Genomic DNA, 13790 nt, shown 5'->3' on the forward strand with positions numbered 1-13790 from the left:
GTCCCTTTTACTCTTGAGAGAGATCTAAAAATGTGGATGAAAATTAAGTCTATAACTCGCCCAGATTATTTTCTAATTGTTAATGTCTCTTACATTTGTCCCAGCAGTTGTTTCATTTTACTTGAGTAAATAATTAGGAAATTGCTCAGATAATTATAAATCCAACTCTTGATTTCATGTTATCACTGTTACTGATAATTACATCTTAATTGGGAGGAATGTGCAGTGAAAACACACAGGTAAAAAGTATGGATTTTTGATAGATTATGAAACTTATTGAGACAATAGACTTTACAAAGTTTTAGACTATTAAAAGCAGGTTATTTTAGGTTTAAGGGCTAAAGATATAGGTTTACAGACTAAAGTGATGTGAGATGGTATTTTGGGCATGAATCTTCTAAATGCAAAGTGTTTAGCTATCATCTTTTAACAATTTACTTTAGTTTTCCAAACATCTGACTTAAAGGCTCCACTTACGAGAATCATATAAGCACTGACTCATGTAGGTTTCTCAGAAATGTGAAAATTAGGTGTTTACCACAAAGTTCTCTGGTACAGATTACCCACAAGAGAATTCCCACAAAGTTAAAAAAATGCTGTGAAATTTAAGACATAAGCAAAACTAGAGCTGGTAAAATTGGCTACAAATGGCTTAAATCAAGCACTTAAATCTACTCTTTGCTTCTGTTATCTCCCTAAATCCAGTTTAAATCTCTGCAGAAGCTGCTGTCTCTGTCATTATGTATGTTCAGGTGCTTGCTGCTTTAGCTCTGTATCATCAGGCCAACCCCAGCAGGATAAACAATGTTTTGCCTGGAACAAACAAAGCAAAGTGTGTTCCTGTTTGTGCGATTTGCTCAGTTTCCCAGAAATCTGCCACTGCTGCCCACCATGTCCATGACAGCCTTTCCAACAAAGGATGCTTTTACGAGAGGATTAATGAATGGAATGCATTTTGCTTCAATTATTTAGCAGTCAGTTTAAGCGTGCAGTTTCTTTAAATTATTAAATATGGTGATATGTATGTTCCCTATTATACGCCTGAGTTATTGCATTGCTTCAGCAGTCTGTATTGGTCATGTGTCATTTTCTCCAGCAGGGCTCCATTATTCTCTAACTAGCATTGGTAAAAGAACACATGACTAAGTGTTTGGTCATTATGCTTTTTATTAGCTGTTTTTTTTATCCTCTGATCATCAGCCTGACATCATGTAAAGATGTGGATCTGTGATTCTGTGGGACATGAGTCTTACATCCATCAAATGCATCAACTTCCACTAATGTCTCTCAGCATGTGTAGCTTGATTAGTTTGCATGTCAACAAGGTCCCGTGTCACTCATGGCACTTCAAAGGATTATGCCAAGGGCATTGAATCAGAGTAGCCGTGTCAGGGAAAACAGGTAGTTTAGGGCCACTGTTTCTTTTTCTTTCAGTTAAAAGGACTTATTCTCTTTAGAAGCCTGAGTTTGTTTTATCTGCTCTTGTTATGTTAATGTAGTTTATTGTTTTCATGACCTAGAAGCGTTCTGCCTTGCGGTATAATCCCATCAGAGGCACAGCGTATTGAACTCATTGTTTTTTCAGATAAATAAAATTTTATCTCTTTTATCAGAAATAATATTTTAACTTCTGAATATGAATATTTTGTCCATCCTCTGCTGACCTTGAATTAAAAAGATGTTTCACTTCCAACGCTTGTCATGCAGGGTGACATCGGAGGGGAGAGGGTATTACAGAAGAAATGGACCACTTTCTTAAAGGCCCAGCTTCTGTGCTCATTGCCTGATGATGGGTTCCCCTTCAACATAATCCAAGACATGTTTGTGCTCACGCCGGGCCCCGAGGACTGGAAGAACACTGTGTTTTATGGAGTCTTCACATCTCAATGGTGAGGAGAAATCTCTAAACACCACATCAGAATCACAAGTTCAGTGCATAAAAAAAGGAATTAAAAATAGTCTGCAATTTTTATTTAAAAAGATATTTAAATCTGTCACTTTTAATACTGACATGACTCAGATTTTTGTAGAGGAAAACTTATTTGTTTATTCTTATCTTAGATACATTTTTCTTTAATGTATCTAGAAAAATAGGACAATTTTTAAGAAAATAAACCAGGACAAGAAGAAAAATAAATACAAATGAAATATGAATGAATGAATGAATGAATGAATGAATGAATGAATGAATGAATGAATGAATAGGAATGTATTTCAGACAATTTTGACAAACAACAAAAGTAAAATAAATAAAGTTATGCTTTCTAATAAGATAATACATAAAGAATGAGCTAAAACTTGTCTTCTTACTTTCCCTCATTGGAAAAGTAAGAACACATTAGAAGAAGAGCAAATACGTAGGTAAAGGACTCAAAACCTTCACACAAGACTAAATAATGTAAAAAGAAGAACATTTTAAGAGTCCAACTGTACAGCAGAAGAGAGAAGAAAGGCATCTTTATGTTTGCACTGCACTTATAAAAAGCAGCTAAAAAGCTAAAGTTAAATGTGTGTCTGAGAAATAAAATTTTCAAATAATGTTATAAATAAAAGCTGATTTGGTGACTAGGAATACCAGATAACAATAAGTTTTCAAATAACTTTGAAAATTATTTAACTTTTAGCCTTTTGCAGGTTTTATGGGAGTGCAGAGACTTTCTTAAAACAATTTTTAATAGTTATGACCATAAGGATGATTATAACAACCTGCTTCCAGCCCAGCTGAAGATTCTTTAAAGGCTGTGCAATAAAGATATTGCTGATAAGCAATACCTGCTAAGGGTTTTTCAAACACGTAAAGGGGCCTTAAATTCAACATATAATGTACAGCATTTGAAAACATATAATTTAAACCACCTATAATTTCTTAATATTTAAATCCCCAGAGTGACACCTTTTTTATATTTTTAAGTGGTCCATATAAAGTCATCCTGATCTTTAATCCTTTAGACTTATGAAAGATCTTCTAACAATTCAACATATTGTACTGTGTGTGCTTTAAATAGATCATAAATCAGAACATTGGAGGGCAGAACACCAAGAACCCTGACAAAACCCTTCACTGCCGAAAACAGAATCATGTGTTTAAGAACGATAACAAAAGAACCGGGAAAAAATGTGATACAGGGACTTTTGCATAAAGTAAAGCAACAGTTATTTCCCTTTTACCAATCAGTTTGTGCTGAAATGCTAAATGTTTCTGTGTATTTTTATGTGTTTGCATCTGGATGTGTTGTGTTTGATATTTATAAATTTAAAAATGATTTAAAGAGGATGTTGCTATCAACTAAGTGTTGCTAGAGCTTCTTCCTTCTCAAGTTGTCTGACACAAAGAGCTGTTTCTGTTTAAATGACTGGATGCTTAATAAGTTAGACTCTCTAAAAACCGTAGATCAAGACTCATTAAGAAATTATTCTGCATTTTTGGAGGCTGAATTTAAAAGAATGCGACTGTTGAAGGATGTGAAACCTCTATGTACTATGTACTTTCCCTGATTCCAACCTGTTCTTAAATATTTAAACCAGGCACACTTTCTAATAAACTTTTTTTGTGATCAAAGGTACAAAGGTGCTTCAGGAAGCTCTGCAGTCTGTTCCTTCACCATGGACCAAGTGGAAAAGGCTTTTAATGGGCGATACCGTGAGGTCAACAGAGAGACCCAGCAGTGGTACACTTATAATCATCCTGTCCCGGACCCTCGGCCAGGAGCTGTGAGTGGATAGTTGCTGCCCTCTGCAGGAATACTTGAACATACATTAGATAAACATAGTCCTGTCAACCATAATAACTACACACTCCATATCAGTTATGCTCAAAAGGATTAATTATAAACTTCCATATAATATCAGACAAAAAACAAATTTTTGCTTTGTGATCCAGCTTTAAAAAATCTGTAAATAAGGTCACCTCTTTGTTGCCTTTTTAGTGCATAACAAATGCAGCCAGAGAGCTGGGCATAACCTCCACGCTGCACATGCCGGACAAAGTGTTGAATTTTGTCAAAGACCACTTCCTGATGGACAGCGTCATCCGCAGCCAACCCCTACTTCTGAAACGTAACATACGCTACACACAGATTGTTGTCCATCGGGTCCAGACAACTAAAAAGGAGTATGATGTGCTTTTTATTGGCACAGGTAAGACATTTTCCACCTGCTATTAGAAAAAAAAACTGTAGAAAACAAACCAGCTTGTTTTTACCACAGAAACTACTTTTAAAGGACTTGTACCATAGTTTGAACTAAATGTTCTTTTTAGGATTATTTGAGCTTATGATTGTTCTGTACATTCCCACGTCAGCAGTCAAAGTATTTTTCATAATAGTGTAAAAGAATGAAACAATACCAGAGCGTGCTAGAACATGTCAGAAACACCAATCTTGGGCACCAAATAGCTATTACAGACTGGTTAGCCAAGAAGAAAGTGGTTATAACAAAGTGCCCAGCTGAAAGCACTCTGTGGTAGTTGTGGTATCTGTAAGCAACCAAAGCGCACCACACCAATTATGAATGTAGTAATTTAAAACTGTGAAACTCCAGCTGCATTTCAGTAGATTCAATTATGCTCCAGTTCTGAACAGCTCTGATCTGCACAGACTCTGGTATTCACATTTCTCCCAACATCTTGGCTACCAAAATGCTTTATATTAGGAGGCTGTGCTGCTTCCTCTCAGTAAAACACTGAGAGGAAGCAGCTAAAATTCTTACTGTTCTGCATAGAATGATTACATGTTTTAGTGTATTACAGTAATATAGGTGCCAAAAGTTTTTTTTTTTTCATTGAGACCATCAGTCTACCAAGAGTTTATCACAACTGAATGTTGCTTTGCCCTAAAAGCCACACCACAGGTGATTCCAAAGGTTTGGCTGAGGAAGGATAGATTGTTGTACAGAAATGTAACAAATGTCTTCTACACCTAATTATTATCAGTAGGGTAGAAAGTGTTTGCAGACAGTAGTTATTAATTGGATTTTATTTAAATTATTGTCTGCTGATGCAAATGTTTGGTATCTCCAAGACATAAGGACTCCTTAGAAACTAAATGCCGCAGCCAGTTTGATGGTCTGAATCTCTTCCTCCAGTATAACAGCTTTGCATGAAATTTGTTGTCTTCTCACTTTGGGTTGTTGATGATTGACATTAACCTACATTTTCTTTATATTCCAGGGGCCTGAGAGTTTTGGCCAAAGATTGTTTTTGGGATAGTCTTCTTCTTTTTTTTTTTATGTTCCCAATAAGCAGCCAAATGTTAAGGGTATCCATTAACATTTTTTTCCATTAGAAATGTTTCCTTTTAAAGATGGGAACCCCTTTTTACTGATTTCTTATATATTCAGTCATAAATGGTAGAGGTTTTGTTTAATTTCATTTAAAAAAAGCATAGTGTTAAGAGCGCTCATACAAGAAAAATGTAAAAGAATGTGATTCATTATTTACACTGGGTTGTTGTGTTTGCTCTGAATTATTGTAAAACTTCCCTGTAAAGAATTTTAACCAATTTCAAATTAAACAATGTGTTTTCTAGATAATGGGAGACTCCATAAAGCCATCAACATCAAAAACAAGATGCATATTATTGAGGAGATGGTGATCTTCCGTGACGCTCAACCAGTTCAGCACATTGAGTTGGACACTAACAAGGTAAAGAGAGGGGTTCAGAGCCAAATGCGTCAAACCGATTATTAACCTACCAAACTACCGAGCTTTTTGGAATAAAGCCTTAACAGTTATATAAAGTGTTTCCTGTAAAAAAAAAAAAAAAAAAAACTCCAATCCAAAGGAAATGGTTTTTTAAATTGTGTTTAATTTTCCTTCTCAGTCAGATCTGCTTAAAGGTTTTAAGCCTCGACTCTGTTACACTTGCAAACTGTATGGATGCATTTTCTTTGATTTTCAGGTTAGGGCAAAATAACTAATTGAAAATGTTGCATCCCTACAGATATATGTCATGGGTGACAGCATAATAAAACTCAAGGAAATTGTGATAATCGATGCACTTACATTTGTTGCAACTACATTGTGGTCTCCCTCCAGGGTCGGCTCTACGTTTCGTCTCTCTCTGAAGTTGTTGAGGTCCCAGTAGCTAACTGCTCTAATTATCAGAGCTGTGGGGAGTGCATCCTCTCCAGGGATCCATACTGTGCCTGGAACAAGTGGCAGTGTGTAGATGTCAGAAGTATTCCTGCCAGCAAGTATGAGCCCTTCTGCACAAAATTATGGCTAAAACTCTTTATTAGAGGAATCAACCGCAAGCCCTAATGTTTCTATCTGTTTCAGGACCCAGCACCAAGATGTAGATGATGCAAATACATCAGCTATTTGCGGAAAGCCGAGCCCACGGGCTGCTAATCCTCCACCAACAAGTATGTGAACTCCTTCCCGTCAACTTATTGTGTCTAGTCAATTATTATCCAGACAGCACAGCTTATATCTGTCTCTGCTTTGCCTTCACTCAGGAGCTTCTTCATGCCAGGCAATAATTATCCCAGCCAACACTTTCAAAGTACTGCCATGCAAGCTGCGCTCCAATTTAGCTGAGAGAAAGTGGCAGTTCAGTCAAGGCACAGGTCACTTTCACTACCCCAGCCCAGAGGGGGGTCTAGTAGTGGTCGCTCAGGCCGGCAGACAGGAAACCTACGAGTGCTGGTCAGTGGAGGAAGGCTTTATGGAGCTGCTTGCAAACTACTGTGTAAGAGGCGAAGCCAGACAGGAGAGCACTACGCTGACGGGCCGTTCTCGTATACCACAGCTTTCCCAGGAGGAAGTTATATTTCTGCCAGGGGAAACCCGCTCTCCACAGATCAACACCAAAACCTACTGGAATGAGCTGATTGTTGTGTGCGCCCTCTTGGGGTTTTCCATCCTGGTCTTTTCCCTGTTTGTGGTCTACAGGAATCGTGACCACATGAAATCCATGCTTAAGGAGGGAGAGTGCCCAAATATGCAGCAAAAAAAGCCAAGAATAGTGAACAAACCAGCTGAGAACTTACCTCTAAACGGCACCACCGTCCCAACGTCTGTGTCAGATCACAAAGGATATCAAACCCTTAATGACAACTACCTGTGCAGCACCCCTCCACATGAGTGCTCCTCGCCCGAAAACACCAAGAGCTTCTCGGAGTCAGAGAAAAGGCCTCTGAACTTAAAAGAGAGTCATGTAGAGATTTCTCCCACATGCCCGCGGCCACGAGTCAGACTAGGCTCTGAGATTAAAGACTCTATAGTGTGAGGCTGGCTGAAAAGAGCTGGAATGAGTGCGCTTGTTGGAAAAGACCAAACTTTTTAGGAGAAAGAATGCAGCACTCTAACAGTGAAACATTCATTACAGATATTTTGCACTTTGTCTACTTTTGTTCTGTCCCTGTGGTTCAATGTGCATTTCATTTGATTGCTCTCTTTCACACAGTGCATTCAGAGCAACCCCTATATTGCCTTCTGATGCGCTCACACATGGCTCACAGGAATGTAACAAGCACAGAGGTGGCATCAAAACCACTAGTTAGGGATCAAGTTTCAGGGCATTTCAAACTTTTCCGTCCATGTAAAACACTGGTACTGCTTGGAACTGCGGAATATTACCCAAAGTGTATGCCACTAAAAGTGACAGCATTGGAGGTTTTATTGTTATTCTGCAATTTGGCGGGTATCCATGCTTCATTGAGGCTACCGTGAATTTGCTCATTCCCAAACATAAGAAAATCGACAAGTCAGAATCATGAAGGAAAAAAAACAATTCAAAAATTTAAATATGAAGATAAGAAAACAAATCATCTTTATAATGATTTGGGCCGTCTCAAAAGTGTTCAAACCCTTTGAACAACAAACTTTTATGTGTTTTATTAGGTTTGGTATGTGACACATCGACACACAGTAGTGTATCATTATAATATCCATGGTTCATTGAAAAAAAGGACACATTTGAAAGTTTTGTTATCTCCCATTTTGTGCATTAACTCTTTTTCGCAAAAGCCAAAAAACACCGGAAGCGAGCGTAAAAACGTAATGTGAATTTGAAAATTTTCCAAATTTCCCCCCAGGTCTCTTTTTTTTTCTTGCCCCTTGTTAATGCTGTGCTACTTTGTGTTGGTTTGTCACAGAAAATAAAAATAAAAAAATACAATGAAGTTTGTTGCTGTAGAGCGACACGATGCAAAGTAGTTTAGAGGTTATGGATACTTAGCCAGATAAGTTCAAATGTTAATAGAGCAGGGGTGCTCAAGTTCATTCCTCAAGAGCTGCTATCCTGCAACTTTTTGATCACTCCATTTTTAAAGCATCTGAATCAAATGAATTGCTCGTTACAATGCCTTTGCAGAGTTAAATGAGGTGATTGAACATTTGGTTTCAGGTGTTTTAGAGAAGAGATGCATCTAAAAGTTACAGGGTGGTATCTCTAGAGGACTGGACTTCAGCACCCCTGTTACAGAGGCTACATGACAACAACAAAGAAAGCATATACTTTAATATAAATATGCTTTTAGGCATGTAGATTTTCAATTTTTGAGGTCTTATGTTAAATTAATTTTCTTTATCTACATGCAAAAAAAAAAGAGAAATCTCATCGTAGTCATCATGGTATTACTCACAAGATCGGCGGTCTATGCAAAGCAAAAAAATGTGAAGTGAGGTTTAAATGCAAAGGTTGACCTCACCTTGAAACTGGGTAAGCACAAGTTATCTTTTTTTTTATTTACGAATCTGCGCCACTAAAAAAAAATAAAAATCAACAACAAACAACTCATTATACAATGTGCAAATATGCAGAGCATTCTAGCCATTTTCAAAACATTTCAAAGCAGAGGGCAATGAAAACCTTGACAGGTCGGCATGACGAAACAGGATAAATTACAGAAGGTCAAGGACTGTGATGTTAATCTGTGGCATCTGATTTATTGCACCATACTGAAACTGTATAGATATTTATCATAATAATGTGGCCAAATGTTTTGGTTGCACAGATAGATTTTTTTTGAACCCCTCTTCAGTGTTTCAAATATCTATCACAGTTTTCACAAAGAAGTAGGGATGAATATAGACGTATTCTGACTTAATCAACACACATCTGTATAGCCTCACCATACAGTTGTCAGCTCATGAGTCTTATCTATGAAAATAACTACAAAAACATTTGCTTGCTTAACAGGCTTTGAGTGACCATCAGCGCAATAAACCCCATTCCCATCCAGAGATATACACTAGATGCAGTGCACTGAATAATGTTATTTATGCAGAAAATAACGAACAATAAACTACAACAATTGCTAAATTCATGGATATTTTATCATCATAAGTAAGTTCTGCTTTAGTTTGGCTCTGGCATTGTGAAAAAATAAAGACTTAGAAAAATCATAAAACTAGGCATATTACTGAGGGATTTGCACTTGTTTAAACGCCTTATTGTGTTGGAGGTTGTGGCTCTGAGTAACAAATTTGCCTTGGCAAATAAATAAAAAATGCCTTCTGAAACAATAATCAGGTGATGTGCCTCTCGGGAGGATGAACTAACCAGGTATTAGAGCTTTAGAGTTATATGAGACACAGCAAGGTGTCAAAGAAATGGCCATACATAGCAACAATGGAAAACAGTCAAAAGACGTGTACTGTCATGCAATAGCGGTCCCATTGTGTCTGTCATTGCTTAGGGATTGAATTTTATTCTTAAATCACAATTCATAACAAAATCCTAAAATATATATATATATATAAAAGTATTATTATCATATTAAATTTCCTATTCAGGTGATTTATTTTTCTGAGACTGCCGAGCTGCGATCACTCATGCAGTGTAAAAAAAAAGCAAACTGACTGTTAATGACGTAAACAAATTGGCAGCTTTTGGTGAAGTGACTGCTATGAACAATAATTGATGTGCTACAGTCAAATGCATTGTGGTGGTATTTTGCTCAAAAAAGATTTGCAGGTCTGTTGAATACAAGCTGAAACTAATAATGGCACTGTAAAAGTATTGTCTGCTCTCTCCTTTTGAACCACTATAGTAAGACCCTCTGTTAGACAGCACACGTTGCTTGGACTCCCTTCCACACACATTTACAGCTAGTGAACAGGTTTTTGTAAAGTTATTTTGTAACTTCAGCTGCCAATGTACAGGTATTGTGAATTGTATTTTTGTATCATACATCACTACTGTTTTTTGTTTTGTTTTTGTATTGTATATAAAAAGCACTTTATTTTAATTTTTCAAATAAAGATAAAAATCATTTTTTTCAGTTGTTTTATAATGATTGTGAGCTAACATCTGGCAAAATGTATTATTACCTTCTTTTTTTTCTAAATCCAAAGCTAATAATTTATTTTAACTGCTATTGCACATTTTGTCTAAATTCAATTTTCATTCAACAAATACTTTGAATTTTTTCACAGTTTGACAATTTTAATGCACAGAAAATAATATTAAATGTTAAGGAACAATTAAATGGCAAATTCATATCTAATAGAAATGACAAAGAACCTCATAAAATCCTTTGACAAATATGAAATAATAATAATAATACATTTAATTTATACTCCACTTTCCATCAAAACATCTCAAAGTTTTACAGGTAAAAAGAGAGAGAGAAAAAAAAACAAGCAAGAACAATCATCTAAAGGAGACCAAAAGCTTTGCTAAAAATAAATGTTTTAAGGCCTTTTTAAAAACACTCAGTGGATTGAGGTGCCCTCAGGGAGGGCATTCCACAGATGTGGGGCGGCAGCACAAAATGCCCTATCTCCCATTGTCCTGAGCCCGGTTCTGGTCATGCAGAGGAGTTTTGAAAGAGTGGAATGAGTGAAAGCAATTACTAGAAATTAACAATATAATTCATTTAATCACATTATTTTACCTTGAACAGGAGATTAAAAACAGACATTGAATTATTTGTTTGTCCATTTTAAAACTTTGCATCATAAGTTATGAGTTGAATCAATCAAGAATTGTGCAGTCATTTGAATTTTAAAGAAGTATTTTGCATTCGGGGGTTTTTGGTTATATTAGGGCCCACTTAAATGAAGTACTGGGACGCTTAACCTTAATTTTGTTTTTGCTCAGGAGGCTATTATTTTAAGTTGATATTTGCTGTTATCTATCCTCAAAATACATTTGTGGTTATTGATATAAAGATTTGGTTTATTTCATAATGTTTGAAAAATATTTTAATTAAACAGCAGACCCACTTAACTACAACATTTAGGAAACTAAAGCTTTTCAAAACTAACTCCAAAATATTCAAATAATTTTCATAATTAAGAAATCAATAAAGATAGTGATTTTCTTTGAATTTAAACTTTTAAAATTTAAGTTTTATTTTCTTTCTGAACTTTAAATATGTAACATACATACATATATTCATACATTCAGAGGTAACAAAAGTAACAAAATACAAATACTTTGTTACTGTACTTAAGTACACTTTTTAGGTATCTATACTTTACTCAATTGCTTATTTTTCTTCTGACTTCTACTCATTACATTTTCACACAAGTATCTATACTTTCTATTCTTTACATTTTTAAAACAAATATTACTCGTTACTCTTGGCTTTGGTTTAATGTTTATAAATATTTATTTCACGTCATGTGCGCCATCCAATGCAGATCATTGGCGCCATTCACATCTAGTGAAAACTAGTGTAATTGGATGAGTCAAACTGCAAACGTGAATTGTCTATGCCATGCTACAATGTCGGATTCAGAAAAAGATGTTGAAATGTCTGAAAGGTTAGACATACAGTAGGCGAGAGCATATCGGGAGATGGAGACGGGATGGAGATGGAGACCAACAAGACCTCCCTCATCCTTGGCCCTATCTCAAATTTTTTTTCGAAATAGTTTTTTTTTTAAGGTTACTTTATACTTATATAGTTTAAGTAATTTTTGGAGCACATACTTTTTCACTGTTAGTTGAGCAAAGAGGTTAAGTTGATACTTCAAGTTGTCCCAGAGTTTTTTTAAACTGCAGAATCCATACTTGATTAACAAATGTGTGTACTTTTGACACCACTACATACATACATACATACATACATACATACATACATACATACATACATACATACATACAGACAGACAGACAGACAGACAGACAGACAGACAGACAGACAGACATACATACATACATACATACATACAGGTATGTATGTAAAGGATAAATCATAAAAGGATGTTTCTAAAGAAGCCGGTTGTTCACAGAGGGCTGCATTTAAGCATAATTTATAGAGAAGTGAGCAGAAGGCAAANCCCTCATCCTTGGCCCTATCTCAAATTTTTTTTCGAAATAGTTTTTTTTTAAGGTTACTTTATACTTATATAGTTTAAGTAATTTTAGGAGCACATACTTTTTCACTGTAAGTTGAGCAAAGAGGTTAAGTTGATACTTCAAGTTGTCCCAGAGTTTTTTTAAGCTGCAGAATCCATTCTAATTAATTAACAAATGTGTGTACTTTTGACACCACTACATACATACATACATACATACATACATACATACATACATACATACATACACACACACACACACACACACACACACACACACACACACACACACATTTATATAAAGTTACTGGACTACCTCAATATTGTGTTTTTACTTGGATCAGACCTACCTTAACTCTTGTATTTCCAAAAGATTTATCCTGTTTTACATAATGTTTGAGACCAAGGAAAGCTGAATTGACAGATATCCACACAGTCGTGGTCACTCTTTAGAAGAAGGATAAATCATAAAAGGATGTTTCTAAAGAAGCCGGTTGTTCACAGAGGGCTGCATCCAAGCATAATTTATAGAGAAGTGAGCAGAAGGCAAATGTGTTCCGGGAAAAAAAGTCTAACAGTACCAGAGATAACTATAACCACAGGGTTGTTAGCAAAACACATTCAAGACTTTGGAAGAGCTTAACAAATGGGTAAATAAGGCTGCAGTCAGAGCTTTAAGAGTCTCTAATATCTTCTTCACAGGTGAAAATAAAGTTTGTATTTACTTAAGAAAGCAAGTTTGCAATGTCTGGACAGTAAAAGCTGGATGCACCAAATTAATGTGTGAAGTTTTCACAGTTAGGGATTATTTCGGGTAACACTTAACTGGCCTTATGGGGTATTGTTGAATAGATTATATGCAGAAGACCCAACAATGCAGGTGACTTAAAGGCTGCTATCAAAGTAACCTGGGCTTTCATTACACCCCAACTTTTCAGCTTCTAACACATAAAATGGTACCAGAGCTGACTCATGACTCAAACTATTGGTTGAATATACACACATTTTTTAAAATTCCATTAATCATGAATATAATAATAATCGAAACAGCATCAACAGCCAAAGTAGTTAGTTTTGTCCATTTTAAGTGATGCTTTTACAGGCAGATTGCCACCATGCAACACCATTTCAAAAAGCCATGCTAAATTCCCAATCAAGTAGCCTGGATGCCATTTTCTGTAAGACAAAATAAATAAATAAAAAAAGAATGACAATAAAGATTTGAAATAGTATACCAATATTGTAAACCTTTGAAATATATGATTTTGATCTTCTAAAAAAGTGACTAAAATGTTTAACATTTTATTAAATTATTTTTTTTCTTTTATAGGCTACTTTCAGCCTATTTAAACTTTTTCAGGATGGAACAATTTCCTCATAATTTCAAAATGTTGTCATACAAAGCATGGGCGGTTCTATACAGGGGCCAGTGCCCCTGTAGAAAATGTCCTGGCCCCTCTTATGGCCCCTGTGCTGAAGACATACTACTAAAAGAAATCCTAATGATGATATGCACTGGAACAGACATGGTTACTTA

At 35.8% G+C, this 13790-nt stretch overlaps 1 protein-coding gene across 2 annotated transcripts in view; it reads left to right on the forward strand.

Annotated features, from left to right (window-relative positions):
• LOC107100592 (semaphorin-4B-like) overlaps positions 1–10202 on the forward strand; it is a 64453-nt gene extending 54251 nt beyond the window's left edge. For both annotated transcript variants that reach the window (XM_015399136.1, XM_015399135.1), the window contains exons 9-15: positions 1708–1889; positions 3561–3711; positions 3927–4137; positions 5526–5641; positions 6035–6192; positions 6278–6363; positions 6457–10202. In XM_015399136.1, the coding sequence (XP_015254622.1) occupies positions 1708–1889; positions 3561–3711; positions 3927–4137; positions 5526–5641; positions 6035–6192; positions 6278–6363; positions 6457–7229 (1677 nt within the window). In that variant the 3' untranslated portion in view covers positions 7230–10202. The remainder of the gene's footprint in view (positions 1–1707; positions 1890–3560; positions 3712–3926; positions 4138–5525; positions 5642–6034; positions 6193–6277; positions 6364–6456) is intronic.
• The last annotated feature ends 3588 nt before the right edge of the window (positions 10203–13790 follow it).

Source organism: Cyprinodon variegatus, unplaced genomic scaffold, assembly GCF_000732505.1.
Source record: "Cyprinodon variegatus isolate N-32 unplaced genomic scaffold, C_variegatus-1.0 Scaffold990, whole genome shotgun sequence".
In the NCBI taxonomy this organism is placed as follows: Eukaryota; Metazoa; Chordata; class Actinopteri; order Cyprinodontiformes; family Cyprinodontidae; genus Cyprinodon; species Cyprinodon variegatus.